At 42.6% G+C, this 20,249-nt stretch overlaps 1 protein-coding gene across 2 annotated transcripts; it reads left to right on the forward strand.

Annotated features, from left to right (window-relative positions):
* Positions 1-405: 405 nt before the first annotated feature.
* nup205 (nucleoporin 205) lies at positions 406-20,114 on the forward strand. Of its 2 annotated transcripts, XM_086074351.1 has the most exons (42): positions 406-467; positions 1,927-2,069; positions 2,155-2,326; positions 2,494-2,638; positions 2,773-2,932; positions 3,027-3,255; positions 3,435-3,599; positions 3,690-3,865; positions 3,953-4,069; positions 4,464-4,601; positions 4,725-4,875; positions 4,985-5,190; positions 5,285-5,467; positions 7,596-7,646; positions 7,827-8,036; positions 8,102-8,339; positions 8,426-8,615; positions 8,695-8,815; positions 9,741-9,822; positions 9,902-10,066; positions 10,174-10,298; positions 10,411-10,525; positions 10,757-10,906; positions 11,107-11,181; positions 11,585-11,742; positions 11,821-11,901; positions 12,027-12,218; positions 12,308-12,509; positions 12,579-12,677; positions 12,798-12,946; positions 13,654-13,845; positions 15,140-15,261; positions 15,325-15,457; positions 16,376-16,502; positions 16,581-16,654; positions 16,778-16,906; positions 17,479-17,605; positions 18,788-18,948; positions 19,031-19,160; positions 19,265-19,393; positions 19,558-19,634; positions 19,707-20,114. In XM_086074351.1, the coding sequence occupies exons 1-42, from the start codon at positions 440-442 to the stop codon at positions 19,857-19,859; spliced, it is 5,970 nt and encodes a 1,989-aa protein (XP_085930477.1). In that variant the 5' UTR covers positions 406-439; the 3' UTR covers positions 19,860-20,114. The 2 variants fall into 2 exon arrangements, with proteins under 2 accessions (XP_085930477.1, XP_085930478.1); XM_086074352.1 differs by lacking the exons at positions 406-467; positions 1,927-2,069; positions 2,155-2,326 and having other exon boundaries at positions 2,512-2,638; positions 2,808-2,932.
* Positions 20,115-20,249: the final 135 nt, after the last annotated feature.

Consider the following 20,249-nt stretch of genomic DNA (forward strand, 5'->3'; position numbering starts at 1 on the left):
TACGCCACAATAGTACGGGTGGCAGACATACGAAAAGCACTTTGGTTCCACTTGTAGGATTATTAATTTCTCAGTTTAAGGCTTGTATTTTAGTCTTTTAAATGGTAAAAAATAATAATAATGATTGTATTTTTTAAATATTAAGACGTGTAATTAAAATTAACAACCCGGAAAGTCTTAATTTAGGCTAGCAATCTCGGTGAACTACAATTCCCATAAAATAATCCCAAGACCCTGCCTGACACAATTCTAATCAATTGTGGTCATGTTTTCAATATATAGTAAAACATAAATCACTATCTCGGCAGACATTTGAAATGTATATTTTTTTAATAACATTGAAAGAATATGTTAATGAACGCTGGTCTTTTTATTTTTTTATTTCATTCCGGCACTAACGGGTGGCCCGCTGTCCAGTGTCCACCCTTTGGATTGTGTCATGGCGGTGCAGATGGCGGTAAATTCGGGTATGAACCACAATTTCTTAATGTTTCATATTTTTATTCATTCATCGGGTGGTAACTAATGACTGGGACCTCTCTAATATGTACGCTTATATATGTTTTTAAGACATGCATTCCCTGTGTTTGAAAAGTAACTACCGCATGGTCATGAGCCCTTCGCGCTTGGGCTGCTAGGCTAAAGGAGCTACTATACCTAGACAGCTTCATTTGTTTAGGAACAAAAAAGCTCAACTAATAACATACATTAATTGGGGAGGGTTAACTGTGTTCACCCTAACATACGTCATGTCAACGCAGCTGCTCAATTCAACCAGTATTTTTTTTAAAACAAGCTATTTCACGAGTTGTCACTGGTGTGTTTACTTGTTTTGTTGAGCATTTGTCGGATGAGCGCCCGTAGACTTTCTCTAGTTTGAATGTGTGAAACATGCAGAACATCATTCTCAGGGGACAACCGTCCCAAAAACATGAAATAGTACAAGAACTAACATGATTTATATTGGATTTTATATTAGCACTGCAACTTTTCTTCTTCCTCACTTTATTTATAGTCCAGTAATAAATTGAATTGAATTAAAGCATTCATTTATTCAAATCAACAGTTTCTCCATTATGTATTTCTTAATATTTCTTAATTATGGGGTTTAATTTATCTTTCTCTGCATACATTTCCAAAATCTTACTAAACTAATAACACAAATCTCAAAACAGTTTTCTCAAAAGTTCATGTTGTTGTGTGCTTTTCATTTACATTATTTATAAAAGGTTTAAGATATTTGGCTTTGATGTGAAAAATAAGATGATCCTTAAATGCCTTTAACCTTTAGCCTCGAAAAATTGTTGTAACCAGCGGATTAGTCTGGTCACTGTTGGCATCAATCACATTTCTGAGACCGGGCAAACCTTACCAAACCGTGACAAGATCCAATCAGCGAAGAGCGGACGTGACGTCATAAAACTGGGAACGTATTTGTGAAAGAGTGAAATATGAAATGTAATGCATAATATGTAAGCCTGTGAACAAACGGTGACAAAATTCAACATTGTAATGCCTTATGTTTTTGTTGTTGCGGATGAAAACTTGATTTGTGTGATGATAGACTTCCGACGCAGAAGAGTGACATTGCTCTCGAAGAATAGGTCAAATAAACAATTTAATTTTGAGCCGGGCTGAGTCACCGTCAATGGCAGCCTTTCCAGACCCACTTTATGTCTTTCAAGAAAGTGGGTGTGTCTTGCCAAGCTATTTAACCTTAGCAACATGTTAACTTAATTTGACCTTCTCTTTACTTTTTAATGCACAACCAACTTAATTTATTAAGCACACCTAGAAGAAAGGTAAAAGTGCATTTTAGGTTCCTCATTAAATTTGACCTGAAAGTTGGATGTCCCTAACTTTTTGTAAGTAGTGTATGTTATGTACCTGACGCTTGACCTTTTGAAATGTCCTGTTTTCACATAGGAGCCAGTCTGTGGGGGCCGCTAAAAGAACTATGGGAGACAGTGGAGGGGGTGGTGTTAAGAAGACAGCCAGAGAGCTTCCATCTGCTCGACCTGCAGTTGAAAAAACACAAGCCACACTTTCTGTCCCTCTTTAAGAACCCGGTGAGCCATAAACCATAGCTTCCCTAGTAGTGTGATTTTATTGCTCGTGTTGTGCCTGCAATATCCTCTTCTTCCTCATTTTTAGGCAAAGAGTGCAGAGCAGAGAGAAAAGTTGCGAAAAGCCAGCACAGAAGGAATCGCCATCCAGGGTCAGCAGGGATCCCGACTTCTTCCAGAGCAGCTTCTTTCAGAGGCCTTCATCCTCAGTGATTTATTTGACCTTGGAGAACTGGCAGCTGTCGAGCTTTTGCTGGCAGGTCCGAACAAACCCCCCCAAAACTAAATCAAATGTCTTTGAATATAAAGTATACAGAAATCCACCAGAGAGATGTTTACAATCATGGTGTCTTTACCACCCACATTTATTCTATGGCCCTTGTGTATATAATAAATGAGGTTTGTCTCTATTTATTTCTCCCCCAAGGTGAGCAGCAACAGTCCCGCTTTCCAGGTTTGACACGTGGCTTGGTGGCAGTGCTCCTCTATTGGGATGGGAAGCTTTGTGTGGCTAACTGTCTGCACACACTTATCCAGTCACGGCATGGCAAGACATTTACTCTGGACCTCAGGTAACTGCCACCAGTTATTTTCCAAGTCGTTTCAGCAGTCGAGCAAATTTATTAGAGGGCCTCATCATTCAGAATATCTGCAGTAGTTCTTAAAAGTTTTTGACTGGTTTCTCCCCGTCGCCCACCTCACTTAGTGGCGAGCTTGTGTCTTTGGCGACACATTTCACAGATGAACTGATGAGCCAGGGTTTGACCAGGCGCATCCTGACCTTGGTAAATGAGATCGATCTGACACGTGAGTTTGAGCGGCTGCAGAAGGAGCGAGGCCTGGGCAATGAAAAGCACAGGAAAGCGGTAGGAGTGATTATTTTTCTTTTTTACATATGTCTTGATTAGTGATCTTTCTAGTTGTAATTGGCATGATACCAACTTCAATTTTCCCTCCCAGGTTTCAGACCTCATTAAAGAATGTAGGCAGGTCCTAGCGGACAGCCTGTTTGCATGGACCTGCCAATCCCCTTTGACTAAAGATGACACCCTGGCTCTCATTGGCCACTTGGAGACAGTATCGGCTCAAGCTGATGGCTCACTGGATAGTGTGAACCTGGCTCTGGTCATGGCACTGATGTACTGCTTGGATGTCAGCTTCATTGAGCAAGGCACTGAAGATAGAGAAGGTGAGAATTGTTGATAACATTTAGAACAATTCGGACATTTCTATTAAATTGTGAATCAAGGTATCGCTGTTGGTGTATGCAACTGTATTAGCATATTTGCATGCATGTGATTTCCTATTGATCGTAACTATACATCAGTGTGTGTTTTTGTTTGTTTGTTTCATTTGATCTTTCTCTAGATCTGCTCCAGGCGCTGCCGCTATTCACAGAGAGACAGTATGTGTCAGCAGTGCACAGTCGTATGATGGACAGCCAGCCATGGAATCTTCCTGGCCTGCAGGCCGTGTGTCGCCTGACTTGGGCTCTCTCTCTGAGAACGCTGTCCCAGTTGCCACAGGGTGCAGGTTAGGTTCACATCTTTTTAGATTTTGAAATTACTATGCCCTTTCTTTGAGTATTGTGCTGATCAAATGGAGCACATTTGTTCTGGCCAGCCCTCATGGAGTTCACGGAGGCAGACGAGGCGCTGGCAGACCAGGCCCTCCTGGGAGACGTTTTTCTCTTCATTAAAGAGGGTCTGTTCAATTGTGAGAGTTTCCTCCAGGAGGAGTTTTACATACGACGTCTCCATTCACTCATCACAGATTTTCTGGCACTAATGCCAATGAAGGCGAGTTATTATATTAAAATTAAATATTTAAAACATTCCTTTCCCAGGCTTTAAGTTAAATTGGTTCGTTTTTTAATGCTTTTGCAGGTGAAGCAGCTACGCAACCGTGCTGATGAGGATGCCCGCTTGGTGCATATGTCGTTACAAATGGATAATGAGCCTCCATCATCATTGCGCAAGGACTTGGACCACCTCATGATGCTTGTCAGTCTCCTAGAAACACACATAGACACATACATGTTTACACTCACATTTTATAATACTCAATACAAACACAGCATAAATGCAGCCTGACTTTACAAAGGCAGTACAGTAATGCCTCAACTTGATTGCAACCTGTTTTGGACAAAATGTTTTAGTTGCTTGAATATTAATAGCATAATGCTTTTTTACTATTGTAGACCACTTTGGGCAACCACATTTCGCAACACATTCAGAAATCTTAATTTATTCCAGATTTGATTCATGTTGACTATTAATCATACAATGTTGTTAAAGACTAGTGCTTTAACTTAAGATAGTGTTTCAACTTTAAAAGTGAAATCCTTGTTTTTTTGGTGTTGTTACCCTTTTGTTTTTTTGTGTTCTTTTTTTCCAGATAGGAGAGTTCTACATCACTGATCCATTTGGAATGGAGTTGGGTCTGGAGTTCTGGTGTCCCACGGAGCCCCTCCAACACAACTCACTGCAAGGGTCCTACCTGGGAATAGCAATGCAAAGGCCGCCACATAAACAGGTAATATTATTTTTCCATATTTCTAGAATAACCATCAAAGTCTTAATACGTTTCTCTCCAGACAAGTTCTATTTTTGTTTACATCAACCAATCATTTCAATGTCTCTCTATTCACTGATGCAGGTGGTTCTGTCCAAGTTTGTGCGTCAAATGGGAGACCTTCTGCCATCCACCCTCTATATCTCCTATCTCCGGATGCTGAAAGGTCTTGCCAATGGTCCTCAATGTGCTCATTACTGCTTCAGTCTGCTGAAAACCAATGGAACATCACATGGTATGAGGAATGAAATGATTGTTGTTCCTCCCAGCCCATTCTTAGTTTGAGTGCTTGTCATCACACAACATGTGACAGACAGCAAGTACTTTCATGTCCTTTAATGCAGGTGATAACATCCAGGGAGTAGCAGGCTGCCCAGTGTCATGGGAGCATTTTTTCCACTCCCTCATGCTTTACCATGAGAATTTGCGACGAGATCTTCCAAACCCTGATGCAGTTCATTATCGCCACCCATCTCTACGGGGAATCACACAACGAGAACTAGAAGGACTCACGTCATTTTTGCAGCTACTCACTACAGTTATTACATGGGTATGTTTTTTGGGATTATCTGTTTTCTAATAGTTTAGACGCACCTTGACCTCAGAATATTATTTAAATGTATATGCTTTTGTGTGTTTTCTAGAGTGAAAATGCTCGCCTGGCATTGTGTGAGCACCCCCAGTGGACTCCTGTGGTGGTGATGCTGGGGTTGCTACAGTGCAGTGTTCCGCCTGTCCTGAAAGCTGAGCTTCTTCGCTGCCTGGCGGCCTTCGGCAAATCACCTGAAATCGCTGCTTCGCTCTGGCAGTCACTAGAATACACACAGGTTGGCCATATTATTTTATATATTTTTTAGGAAATGCATTCAGGCCTATATTGTCAAATAGAAAAAATGCTCAGGATATGGATTTGTGATGTGATATCAACAAAAAGTTAAACTAATGCAGTGCTCTAATTTTCATGTACGCTCATGCCCAAAAAATTGGTTTAAATTCTTAACTCTTTGACCGCCATAAACGTTATAAAACGTTTAGCATAAACCTAGGGAAGGGCGCCGAGGACGTTAAAAGACGTCCCCTATGTTTTTTTTTTTTTTTTTTTTTTTTTGAAAACGGGTGCAGGAAAGCCTTGGGCAGCTGTGCTGAAAGTATCAGGCAGATCTGATTAGTAAAAGACTCGTTTTGGCCCCTAGAGGGCAGCGATGACTCTCTTTGCACAAGGTTGGATGGGCCGCCCACCGTGGGCGTCAGTAGAAGACGTGAGGCGGAGCTAGAGTGTTGAGGAGACAATGGCTGATGAAAGCCACAATGGCTGACCAAGCAACCGGTTGCAAGCAGCTCACGCTTGAGCATTTTTTTCAAAGACGGAAAGCATCAATCAATACTAAAAAGCGCATTGATGTCGACGATGATGATGACTCCGAGTTTGACGCCAAAGTTGGAAGCCTTGACGCGACTGTTATGATCACGTAGTAAGCCTCACCGGCTAAGCGCGGCTAGCGCTGCTAAGGCCGGAAAACGCGCACAATAGCCGACCGGGTACTTCTACACAATCGGACATTCGATCGGGCGATGGAGAGTTGGCATCGACCAATGCAGATTGATGATGATGGTGAATCCTGAGGTTGACGCCACAGTTGGAAGCCTTGACGCGACTGTTATGATCACGTAGTAAGCCTCACCGGCTAGCGCGGCTACCGCTGCTAACGCCGGAGCTTTCACATGCGGACATTTTGTCGGACAATGAAGAGTACCCCGAGTCCAATGCATATTCATCGGAGGAGCGGGTACAGTCTGATCACGGAGAAGACACTGTTTCTGGACTACGATGCCACCATGAATGGAGTGGATAAAATGGATCAAAACATCTCTTACAACCCGGTGTAGCAACTGAAGGACACGAGGAAGCGAGACGTAACGAAACCTGATATTAGACTTGATGGCAACACACACTGCAGTATATACTTGCTATTCCCCGGAAAAAACGGCCTGCAAGAAAGTGGAGCACGCGAAGAGGCAATCTGTTGTGCAAATGCTGTTGCGTCTTCTTGCACGCAGGAGAGTGTTACAAAAAGAAAAACTGTTGTTGAAACATCCACATATTTGTAAATAGCACCACAGTTGCACACATTTGTAAATAGTTTGCCAAATTGTTGTCAAATTGTTACACTGTTGAATGTAAATAAACGTATTTTGCTATCAAAAAACACTTTTTCATTCTTGGTGGTAGTGTTTTATAGAAGTAAAGCACTATTTAGGTGTTTGTGGCATCATTCATGGACAAAAAGAAGTGTAAAATTCACTAGAATGCATGAAATAATATCGTTTCACTAAAAGCTTGATTTCTCCGTATTTTGGTCCAAAACAGGCGAAATTGGGTCAAACTAACCATTTTCTATTGTTGATTACTAAAGAACGGAATAAGGTAGAAACAAACTTTTTTTTCTGATGAAAGATGAAAGTCCAATCTTTCATTTGGTAGTACGTGTGTTTCCATAGTCCAAACAGAACATTTTCTGTGGACCTTGAAAGATCAGTCAAAATGCTTAAATCGGCTGGCACTGACGGCATCCCTTTTCTGAAAACGTCTGGCAGTCAAATAGTTAATTATTTTTTTTGTTGCTGGCAAAATCTGCTCTACACTTGCGGCCATTTTTCAGTCATAAAGTGAAGATGCATAGAAATACCAGCATTTACTTTGCAAGCCGATTTGTGATTCATGAGTGTTTCTAAAATTTAAGGTTAGGGGCCACTGCTCCTAGTAAAAAAAAAAAGTTATTCTGGAGACCTCTAATGCTGTATGCGGTCAAAGCTAAGCTTTGATTCAAAACAAAAACGACCAAACTATTCACTGCAGCAGATTTCGTCATTGACTGTAAATTGTTTTCAGTTTTGACTGTAGTCTTTCCAATCAAAAATTTCAGACAAATACACTATATATTTTTTTTTTTGTAGATTCTTCAGACAGTGCGTGCTGCAGGACAAAGACAGGCTGCAGGAATTGAGGTAAGTCAGTCTTGATCTTGTATAGTTGTTTATACCATTTCATTCAGTTACATATTTTTTACCGGTAAAATATGGCCGGGTATCAACCCGTTACTCACCCATCCCTACCTTGTAGAAAGTTTTCATATAAACTCCAAGCTTACTTGCTGGACAATTTGCTTCCTTATTCTGCCCTCTCAGGTGGAGCTTAATGAGATTGAGTCGAGCTGTGAAGAGTACCCTCTGACACGTGGCTTCTGTCATCTGATAAGTACACTGGTGGAGAGCAGCCTTCCCCTTAATTTGGGCGCAGGGCTGCGCGTGCCAGGCTTCCAGCCATACCTGAATTTCTTGCGAGACACAGTCTTCCTGGCTTTCCCCACCAGAGCATATCGACATCCAGCTGAAAAGGTATGCAGCTTGTTTACATTCCCAGTTTTTGCACACACATACTCATTCTGTCTGTTTTTTGACAGTGGGAAGTAGCTGACACTGCACTCGAAGTATTCCATAAGCTGCTGCAAGATTATGAGCCGCAGCCGTCAGACTTCGTCCAGGAGATGGTGGAGCTGCAGGGCGAGCAGCTCCCAGCCCACAAGCCGCCAGGCCACAGCATCATGTTCCACCTGCTCAACGACTCGCCCATGTTGGCGCTCTGCCTCAGCGTACTGGAGGAGGGTGTACGTCAGCTGGACACCTACGCCCCTTTTCCTGGTGAGATGACATGCAGGCTGCTGTCACTGCCTAATTGAGAAAGCTCCTGGCTGTTTGTTTTGAGTGTGATTTAATCTGCCTTCCAGGCAAGAAGCATCTTGAGTCCGCAGTATTGCACTGCCTCTGCCTGCTTGACCTAACCCTGCAAAAGGAGGTGGTGTTCATGGATCTCCTCAGGGAGAGCCAGGCTTCTTTTTTAGTTTCCCCATTGGAGCAGCTCCTACAAGGGGTCAGTCCTCAAACCCGCAGAGCAGATCACATTGTGAATGTGGCCAGGTAAGAATAGAACTAACGTTCATCATCAAGACTGGGGTTGTTCTGTCCAAATTGTTGATTTGATTGTGTTTGCTGTCAGATATCTCTACCACAATGACTCCAACCCCGAGGCTGCCTTCCAGAGTGCGAAGATCTTGCGTCGCATCGCAAACTACCCAAACATTCAAGACAGACTTGTTGGAGATTTCACACATAACCAGGTATATTCATTCTATTTTCTCTCTACAAACATAACTTATGGATTGTTGGTATTTTGTTACGGAAATCACTGAATGCTAGCTCGTTATCCCAGTAACACTGTTCCGGATATGTAAAAATAAATAAATAATAATAAATCATGGATCACATTGCTTTAGCAGGTTGAAAACCGACAACAATACTTACTAGATATTTGCAATATATGTTTGACAACATGCTAATTGCAGACACTGTAGTTCCGCAGGTCCCCTCCAATAAAGTTGTGCTCACACATGCATGGAAGCTAGCGGATGAGTCTGACATTAGTGGAAAACTAAAGTTAATGACTAACCCTGATTGCCACTAGCTTTTATAGATTAATATCAGATGAAAAGTGCTTACCGGCTTTCGAGCCAGAAAATACAAAAACTAAGTGAGCTATATTCTGGAATTGCTGAATAAAGTATGCCTCACTGATAAAGAAAATCAAGTGTGTCCACCCCAAGACAAAACGCAGATATACACTCGGCCCAGTGTCTTTTCGAACCCTACTTCTGTTCCCCTTTGAGAAGTTTTGCACGCTGCAGTAGATCAGTGCTAACTGCTAACCAGTAGTTCTGGCTTTGTAGCTAATGTGAGTGCTCTTGAAGCGGAGGCAACATTTTAAAACTAAATTGTTCTGCAAGTAAATTTCCTGAAATATTAGATAGAAGAATCTCCCCATCTGATGTTTGGCACATTACTGCAAATTACAACTACAATAAAAGGCTTATTGTTCTCTCTGACAGTGTATCTCATCAGATTGTACAAGTTTTCCTAAAAATATATATGTTAAATTGCTGAACAAACGCATTGATGTATAGATTTATTGTTTTAGATGCAGTAGCTGTGTGTCATGTCTTTAGTAGTATCAAGTTAAACTTTTTTTTTTCTTTTTCGTTTCCTTAGGTTGTGAGTGACAAGCTGATGGCAGGCTTTGTGGAGTGTCTGGATAATGACGAGGCAGAAGAAGGAACAGAGACAGAAAATGGTGCATCACCAGCTTCTTGTACCATTTCTTTAAAAATGTGTTTCATTATTTTCTCTGACCAGAATCTCTACGCTACTAGAATCAGATTCCCAAAAGAAGGTGGCACGAATTCGACATGAAACCCAGGTTCATATCCTTAACCTTCTCATCACCTCTTTGGAACTTAAATCGCCCAATCTGGCATTGTATCTACTGGGCTATGAAGTCAAGAAGCGTGTGTCCTCCACCAACCTGCAAGATCCAGGTGAGGATGTTGACATGTTTGCAGTACCTTCTTTTCTGGCACTCAACAAACAATTTAATCTTAACGACTTTGGAATGTAGCAGTGCACTAATAGCTGTATTTTACAGGCGTGTTAGGGTGCCCGCGGAGCTGCCTGCACGCCATCCTGAGTCTCCTTCAGAGAGGCACTGAGAAAAGATCAGGACCTGTCCTCACTCAACAGGCTCCACACTTGGCTGAGCTCTGCTATCAGGTAAGCTTTGTCCTCTTCCGTAGAGTGTCCTAACGTTTGGTACCTCACAATGGCGATCAGGCTTAGTCCTCAGTCCTATGTTTTAATAAATGTTCTTATCTTTCATTCACAGGTGATCTACCAACTGTGCGCCTGCGCTGAAACATCTGAACCCACAATGCGCTATTTGAGGACAAGCCAGGACTTCCTGTTCTCACATCTCCAACACTTACCTTTCATCCTACCTGGTGAGTACATGTATGAATTTGGTTTTAGAATATGTCATGATAGACACTTGAAATGGAATCATCACATTGAAATGGAACAATTACATTAAAATGGAACCACATTCAAAGTACAAGAGTAAACTCAAGATACTGGCATACGGTAGTGCTCAATTAGTAGCACTGATGAATTCTACAATGCTTCATTTGATGAATAGAATTCAAGTATAGGACTTGTTCTCTACTTGTTCTCAGGGGACCAGATTGCTGCTCTGTCCCAGATGTCCTGGCTGATGAAAACAGCTGCAATCGAGCTGAGGGTGACGTCTCTGAACCGCCAGCGCTCACATACACAGCGCCTCGTCAATATGCTTCTCGATGACCAGCTACACTCACAGCACGCAGGTGCTGTATTGTTGTGTATCCACTAGCTCTTGTTTAGTAACATAGAAGCAGGAATTACACTTGGGCTTAAACCTATGATATGAATAATCTAATGGTTGGAATTATTTATTTAGAGCAACAGTTCTACTTTGGATTTTCCTAATATGCACATATATGTATATATTCAATTGTTCATGATCTTGTTAATTTTGTCTTTTTAGGTGAAGGAGAAGCCGGTATGGAGGAAGAAACTAGATCAGTCAGTGGTTTCTTACATTTTGACTCCGTTTCCAAAGGTATGTTTCATTTTGTTCAATTCCCCAGTAAAAAAAAGAAAAGAAAAAAAAGTCACACTGAAACCAGCAGATTTTGACACAATATCTTGTTATTTTTTCTTGAGAATAAGAAAAAGAGGAATCATTTTTATTTGTCATGTATACACATGTACTCGAAATGTGACCCATCACATGATCACTGTAGGGGACACAGCAAACACACTGTTAGTGGCACACCCTAGCGCAGGGGGTTACTTAAGCGCCAGGGCAATCTGTGTCTGGCCTAAGGACATCACAGCCATGTGTCCGGGAGATGATGGGGTGGGTGGTCTTTGACCAGGCTCCCCATGGTCTGTGGCAATCTTAACTACGGCTGCTACAGTTCATTCTTTACCATCTTTGACTTGTGGTTTGATACCACCAGTACGCAGGAAGTTGCTGAGTGTGTTGGATGCCATCGACTTCAGCCAAGACATGCCTGAGTTGCTGCAGCTGGACTTTTTTGAGCGCACTCAGATAGAACAAGTCATCTCCAACTGTGAACATGTCAATGAGCAAGGACACACTGTGTGCAATGTGAAGGTGGGTTTGTTGATTTCATTTTTGGTGTCATGAAGACTGCACGTGCCACTGAGTTATCATTTAAATCTTCCTTCACAGTTGCTCCATAGTGTATTGGTGGCTGAAGTGAATGCTCTGCAAGGGATGGCGGCCATTGGACAGAGACCACTGTTAATGGAGGTGCGTGAACTGAAAAATGAACAGGACCATGATTTTACGTTCACGTTTGTATGTGGTTGGAACGCATCATGCACTGGTTAGTAGGTCCTGTCAATTCACTTCAGTTAAAGCACTGTGTTTCCTAGGAGGTGAACTCAATCCTGCAGCAGGTGGTGGAACGCAACCGTGTCCGACGGAGTCTCAGTGCAAAGAGGCATGCCCTGCAGTCCTGGAGGATCCTGGTGGAGATGCTGCTGACCGCCTGCCCTGCTGACCTCATACCAGTAGAAGATAGACAACTAATCATCAGAGACCTGCTTCTAGACCTGCATGACAAGGTTAATGAGGAGGCTACTCACATGTGAAGAATGCCATTAATTCCAAGTATTTTGGTGTCATTTGTGTTGACGCACCAAATGTTACTTAGGTTTTATCCGAGGATGCAGCAGGAGAACTGATGCCTATTGTTGCTGGGGCTGTCTTCACTCTCACTGCTCACCTCAGCCAATCAGTGTTGTCCGAACATAGGGAAGGGGCTGGATTAGAATCCTCATCCGGTTTTGCCTCAATAGCAAACTCCGCCCTTCATCTTATCCTTCGCAAACTGCTGGACTTCATCCTTTCTACTGGTGCGTATCAACCTCCAACACCTTCAAGCTCTACTTACACTATGGTAACATTGTCTTCTGCATCCTAAGGAGGAGGATACCAGCGTCTACGTGCACACTTATATGGTTCTTTGCTGTACTACCTTCGAATTGCCCAGAAACCAGAGGAACCAGATACCTTGCAGACTGGTAAACCAAAAATATAACTACAACAATCTGGTTTTCTGGTTAAATTTTTCAAGTACTTAATCTACTGTAACGTTTCATAAAGGCTCGTCAGCCCATTCACATTCTTCTGTGTCCTTCTAGCTGGTAGGGCAATGTGGGAACGTCTCACAGCCCCCGAAGATGGCTTTTCCAAACTGCAGCGAGAGAACCTCACGATTATCGAGAGCTATGGCAGAGCACTAATGGAGGTGGTGTGCAAGGATGCGTGTGATGGCCATGAAATTAGCAGGGTAGGTTTATCTGTCTCTTTCTTCCCTGTTTTTACCAATCAGTAGAGTTAGGCTCGTGTAGGGATGCATTCTTGGTGTTCTTTTTGTCAATTGTTTTGAAACATACCAAAACACTTTTTGATAAAGCCCGAGCAACATTGAATTGCTGTGCTAGACTCTTTATTACTAAAAACATAATTCACTTTTATTATGTTGCACAAAAAACGGTGTTGACTCAAACTGAGATATGAATTGGCCGTGAAAATGAAAAATGAACGAACGAATCAGAAGGATTAATTTAATATTGTCTTACAGACTGAATGGGAATTCGGTGTGGTTGACGTATGGGAGTGCGCATGCGTCGTGTCTTTGCTTGTCTTGCTGTCAATTCGGGCACTCGAAATGGTTTACAAAATGCCGGTCACCAATCTCCTTCGGTGCCCCGCTGAGCCTAATGAATGTTCACAGAACAAGTGCTGCATAAACAAGCAATGAAATAGTACAAAAAGCGCACCATAGACGATAGCTTTTAGCTGATACACGGCTAGCATTAATGCTACTTGGCTATTATTAGCGCTACTGCTGAACTCAAATGAGAAAATGAGTTTCCAAAAACCAAAAGTGTTGACACAGCGGCAAGCAGGCTGACATTGTGCAAGTTGAGTTTTGAGCTTTGATCATGGAACAAATTCAACTAACTCTTATTTGATGATAATTATGTCTTCCAGATGCTAGCTCTGGCGGTGCTTGACCGAATCCTGTCCATCGACCGCCAGAACCAGTGGCTGGTGTACATTTGCAACAGTGGCTACCTGCGCTCGCTAGTGGAGAGCCTTAGACAGGATGACACGGCCCTGCAGGGTCTGCTCACACCTCAGCCTCCCCTCCTCAAGCCACTCTACATCTACGAGAGCAAGATGGTGAGGAGCCATTCTTCTTCTTCTTAGGTAGTTTATTTGGCGATTGGCAAAGCAGCGCTCAGGTGCATTACTGCCACCTATTGGACTGTAGTGTGGAACAGTAAAAGCAAATAAAACTGTTTAAATAACTAATTACCTAATTCAGAATTTTGGGTGTTGCTGCAGTCCTTAGAAATTTTTCAAAGCAAGTTTATTTTCCTTTCCTTTGTGAATATTTCATTCTTAAATTCCTGTCCATTTGCAATTAAGCTTCTTGCATTCCACTACAGTAACAAGATCACTATTATGAAGAACCAGCCCATGACTGAATCATCATTAAATTTATACTTAAGTTTTCCCAATGTAGTCATTTTGCATTCAAAAGAGGACCATTACCTATGCAAGTTCATTGTTAAAGGGGAAGTCCGGAGTTTTGACCGTTTCTGTTTGTAAACAATTCAAAACGGACCCCTCCCATGCTTTAACCCATACGAGCTCAACGTTCACGCCCCCTGCCTCTGACCGCACTCAGCCAAGCACCGGTAGCTTGCTGTACAGCAGCAGAGGGTGTCTCAACTGTGGTACCTGCGAGAATGAGTGACGAGGTATCTTGCAAATAGTCACATTACTGATCCGAGACTGTGCATCAGCGATCAACGACAAGGATAATAGCTCAAAACGACATCCGCCTTTTAGCTTAGCTTCACGCCAGGTGTAAATATAAGGATATAAGAAAAGTTCGACCCTCGTTCTATATTAATTAGCGAGTTACCCTTGTCGATGGGACTTAGCCTAGCGTGTCGCTAAATCAGCAAGCTAACATTTTCTCTTTTATTTGGCACTTACCTGTCCAATAGCAAGCAGGCCAACTCTGCGTCGCTCTTCAGCCCAAGCCGCTCCTTCAGGGCTCGGAAGCGGGTAAATGCCAAGCCAAGATTTACTCACGTTTTTGACCGTGCACATCTGCTGCACGTTTTTTTCGGGGTATACTTTCTTTTTTTCATTTTGACCGCCAACGTGAGTTATTGCTGAAGTCACTCTACTCGTCAACATCCCATCTGCCTACAATGACACGCCCCCCCGTTCTGCGATTGGCTGTAAACAACTGTCTGTACAGCCTGAATGTCCCGCTGATGGCAAAATACAGGGTGGGAGTTGAGGATAAAATCACCACCACACATTTAACAGAAGCTCAGAGGTGTAGATTGAGAAGGAGTTCATGTGTATACATCCTGTATTTATCTAGTGTTTATTTCTGAGTGAAAATGTTGAACTTCACCTTGAAGAAGGCTCAATGGCAGTTGTGTGTTAACAGGCCCTGCTGACCCGCGTGGCCAAGACGAACCAAGGTGCTGTCGAGCTGCTCCGCTGTGGCCTGGTAGCACAACTAATTGAATGTCAGGTGTTTGACATGATACCTGACAGTGAAGCTCACAGGTAAGAGTCCCACATGTCATCTCCTCGTCGAACTGATTTTAAAGTGTCTGCTGGTGGTTACAGGGTGATGAGGGACCCGTCGGGCTTCATCCCCAGCCCTATGGACCGTTACAGACAAATTATTTTACCCACGCTGAGGCTCTTCCAAGTGATACTCACCTCGACCACTATGAATCACCAGCAGGGGGCAGCACAGGTGAGAACACTGAGGAATGTTGTCTTGCATTCTTATTACGGGTTTCTCAGTTTATGGCCATCTCAGGAGATGACATTTTGAGGTAACAAATGGTGCACAGTGAAGTAGTTTGTGCAGCAGCCTATGACTGTTGTCACACAGCACAAGAAGGCAGGCTCAGTTGACCCCATACTTAATGTGTTTCCTTTAATTTGTACATTTATGGCCTGAAATGCTTTTAATGATAGAGTTCTGACTTTTGTGTTGTGTAGCCGCTTTAGGAACTCAAAAGTTGTGATAAATTCTCTTGTTTAAAAGAAAATCATACATAAGATTTTGGTTGACGTTGCCATTTAATAAGCAAAAAGAAAGTAGGTAGAGCTTCAAACTGTACTCAGTGGGCACTATGCAAGAGCTGTGTGAACTCGGGCTGTCACAAATCTTTTTGTAAGAGATTATTCCTATCAATTATTCCATTGATTACTCGAGTGATTGTCCCAAAGATTAAGTTTTGTTCCGTTCTAATTCACTTAAAAACACTGATTTAAAGTTGTGTTCTTGTTACCTCCAGCGGGCTCGTCCTTATGCGCGTCACATTTCCGTGTTTAAGTCTCCAAGCTGTGCTTTGCAGTAATATATAGAACCATAATGTTCTCCCTTTTCAGTCTACAGAGACCACAAAGCCTAGTAAGCATCTTAATCTTGTTTTGCCGTCAACACTAATCAAGCAACACTAAGATGTGATCACCAAGTGATGTGCAAATACATTTATGTACATACCGTATTATTTGTTTATATGGCCAAATTTAGCTATTGCGGCGTTTAATCAGGTTCACTTTGTAGTCCGGAATTTACGGTACTTGATGGTTGTAGTTTTATGTATAATGTGTGTAACTGTTTTGGAGGTTGCATCTTATATATCATTGTAAATGTTTGTAGATCCTCCAGTGGCTGGTTGTCCACGCAGACACCATTCACTCACTGTTACGATGCCCAGAGCTCAGCATAGGAGCGTTGCAGGAGCTTTCGTTGCTTACTGGTATTATCAGTAAGACGGCGCTACCAGGTATCGACATAAAACAAATCATTGACAATACAACTTGAAGAGACTGGGACATTATTTCTGATGACGTTTGTTTCTCAGGGGCACTCGAGATGGGTGGCGAGGTCAACGGTGCTGTTCTAATGGAGTTTCAAGGTCACATCAACAAATTCCAGGTTAGCTTGACCATAGTGACTCGTGACGTTTTCAACTTTGCTTCCTTAGCTTTGTTTTTTTTATACTTTTGTCAAAAATACTAATGTAGTGATGGTGTGTGTGTGTGTGTGTTTTTTTTTAAGCGGTTATGCCTGTTGCTGCTCGGCCGCCTAGCAGGCAGTGACCGAGAGAGGTTACTTAAGCAAGCGGAGGTGACTGCCGTTAGAGACTCATTAGAAAGGAGAGAGGAGATGGAGGTGGCCATGCAACAGGTAGGAAGTGTCCCTAAATTCATTGTAACATGCTCATATTTACCATATAATCAACGCCCACGGTCTGCGTCAACATTCTTAAAAGTGCATTGTGGAACGTGTCACTTTTTTTTACTCGCGACTGCCACCTCTGGCCTAAAGCGTAACTGCAGTTTGTGTCAACCTCGTATAAGGCGCCACTCCAGCCTCTGAAGAAACTGGAGTGTTGGGCCCGATACAAGCTGATAGGTGCAGTTAGAAAGTCCTGTCATAGGTGGAGCATGCATGATGTAAAAAAAATATTTAAATAGATTAACATTTTAAACTGCACATTGCACTTTAATTTGCTGTCATTTATGTGCACTGTGTACTTCGTTTTGGTAGGGTTGGTTACAACAATTATTGTTATTAAGTAGGTGTAGTGGAAAAAAACCTTTTAGTTCTACCTTTTAAAAACTGGCATTTCCCAATACCATACATCCTCTTTTAATTGAACAGGTAAAATGAATGGCAGTAGTGTGTGCGCTGTTTGCATCCATAGTCGTGAACATCACTGTCACGAGGTCATTGACCTGTGCTGCGTCTGACCTCAGGTTTGCGCTAACATCATGGAGTACTGCCAAACGCTGCTGCTGCAGAGCTCAGCTCAGGCCCAGTTCACGATCTGCCTCTTCAGCCCGTTTGGCAGCGAGCCGGCTGGCAGGGACGGAGGACGTGCAGGTCAGACCCTCATTAAGAATCAACCAATCCATGAATGTGAACATGTTGCAAGTCCTCTTCAGTCGTTATGTACCTTCAAAGCAGAACACAATGTAGTCTCGGCTCAGACCAATACATTTCCATTCATTTTAATGGGAAAGATAATTTGAGACATGAGTGTTTTGTGGAATGAATTACACTATTGTATTATTACACTGTCTTTATTATTAATAATAATAATAATAATAATGCATCATAGGTTAAAAATTGGCTCATTGTATAACCGTTTACCGGTACCTAGAAATTGTGAAAATGGTTGACTTTATTCGTCTACAGAATTACGGACTGATTTAGTATGTTTGACCTTTTGTCATCCCAGACATCCCGGTTGCTTCCTTGTTTTTTTTTATGCTCGGAGCCTTGCATCGTTTCAAGCACTACCGCTAAGTTTTCACTTACTAAGTGTCCGCTACTCGCCATGAATCACAGAGCATTGCAAGCGCCTCCATTTCATAGCTCTAATCATGTCATATCTGTTGCAATGCTACAGTGTCCTTTTGATGTAGCATGGCGTTGGATTTCGCGTCTTAAATTACTAGACAGCAGAAACGCTCGTTCGTGAATTTGTTCTATACCTTGCGCACATGTGTAATTATAATCATTATAATTACACATTATGCTTTGTAATTTAATTCCTTAGACCAAGTAACTGCTTCCTTAGCCTGAAGTATGAGTGCATCAACGCATGCGTAGCAGGTCAAGGTCAGCATTTTTGTGTTTTTAAAGGGAAAAAAACGTTACTGGTACCTAAAAATTTGGGATGCACGATAACCGTTTTTTCCCACCAATAACCGGTAACTTCCTGCTCTTCCACACGATTGTATTATCCAGCAACTAAGGTAAAATTGTTTAAAAATAATAATATATATTGTAACCAAATAAAGTATTTGATTATTAGATCAAATTTTCAGTAGGACATCCGAATACTAAAATATTTGATAACTGAAGCCCGCTAGACGCATTAAATCGATTCCCAAAGCTTGACCGCGGTGTCAGCTTTCCACCAGTAGAGGGTGCTAGACTGAAAAGCATTCATGGAGCGTTAGAGCACAGTTCACAGTTGCGTATACTATTCGCGAGCGTGTTATCCTCGAGAAGTTAGTGTTTAAAATGTCGACGCTGAAACACGAGTCTTGTGCATAGATCTGCCCAACACGGCGTACTCGCGGGCCCCCAGCCTGGGCCTGGTGCTCTTCCTGTTGAAGAACAGCGCCGCCGACTTCTTCCGCTTCCACCAGAGTCACAGGCAGAGTCTGGCAAAGCTGCAGAGTCTGGATCAGCTGCCCTCCGAGGAGCTCAAGGAGGTAACGACGGCCGCGGCGGCGACGCTAACCGAGTCCGACTCCGATGCGCGTCGTCTAAGCAGAGGTTTGTTTTGGTTTGTAGTTGTGCCAAGGCCTGGTGTCCGGTCCGGGAGGGGTGGAGAAAATCTCGTCGGCCCAAAGAAGTCTGCTGGCCAACAAAAGACTGGTGCAACTCATCAACAATAGAGCCAAGCTGCTTGCTCTCTGCTCGTGTATCCTTTATGCAGACCTCGTGTTATATGAGCTTGGCATTGCTTAAATGAGAACCTCCTCACCTGTACCTGCACTGTGTGGACAAACCTGAACCCTGCTTCAGACATCATCGAGACGTGTCTATTTGTGTTGTGGCGCCACCTGGAATATTACCTGCTGCACTGCACCCCCACCGACCCGAAGGTCTTACCGCTGACCGGAGCCACTTTATATCGGTCCCGTCTTGCGGACGGTACGCATTGTACAGACTGCTCGAGTACTCGATTTCTTGACTTGAATACTCATATTTTTGGTTTGGGGGAAGCATCAGATTTTTTTCTTATTGTTTTTCTCCTCTTTTTTTTTTTCCTTCCAAAAATATAGTAATATAGTTTGTTTTGGTTTCCCCCCCTTCAGACTCATTTGGCAGCCTGCAGGCAAGCACGCCGACGCGTGGAGCCATCTCGCGCGTCACTCAGCAAGATTTAGAGCAGGTAAGAAACGGAACTTAAGCGTTATGTAATTTTGCTCCAGCATTTATCCCACCATTTATCCTGTGTTTTCAGTTGAAGAGTGACATGGCCGCTGGTTTTGGAGAGGCTCTCCGGAGGAAACTTCTGGAGGTGGAAGGCTTGTACAGCCAAGTGCGCTCACGCTACACCTTCATCCAGGCGCTGGTACGAAGGATCCGAGGGCTGCTGAGACAGCCGAAAAGCTGAGGGCTGTCAATGCTGGACAATTCTAAGGCAAAATCATGGCAAGCATAACTCGATGGCAACAGAAGAAACATTTTCAAAGTTTTCTGTCAATGTTTTTCAGTTAAAACCATTTTCAAATAGCACATAGCTGCCTGGCTATGTTGACTAATACTGCAAGCACTGCTCCTTAATGGACAGGAATTGAACTCTTTCTGCAAATGTTGGTTAGTTGAATTTTTTTTTTTTTTGTGCAAATAAATTTTCTATACTGTTTAATTAGTTGTGCCATTTGATTGCTCTTCAAAATCTTCGTTTGACTTTCCTCTGGTGCTTGCTTTTGTCAGAAGTATTATGGCTGAAATGGGAAGAAAATACAGTTACTGAATAATGAGCAAAAATGATTAAATGTAA

The sequence above is a fragment of the Leptonotus elevatus genome, chromosome 4, assembly GCF_054856555.1.
Source record: "Leptonotus elevatus isolate MCC_2025b chromosome 4, RoL_Lele_1.0, whole genome shotgun sequence".
In the NCBI taxonomy this organism is placed as follows: Eukaryota; Metazoa; Chordata; class Actinopteri; order Syngnathiformes; family Syngnathidae; genus Leptonotus; species Leptonotus elevatus.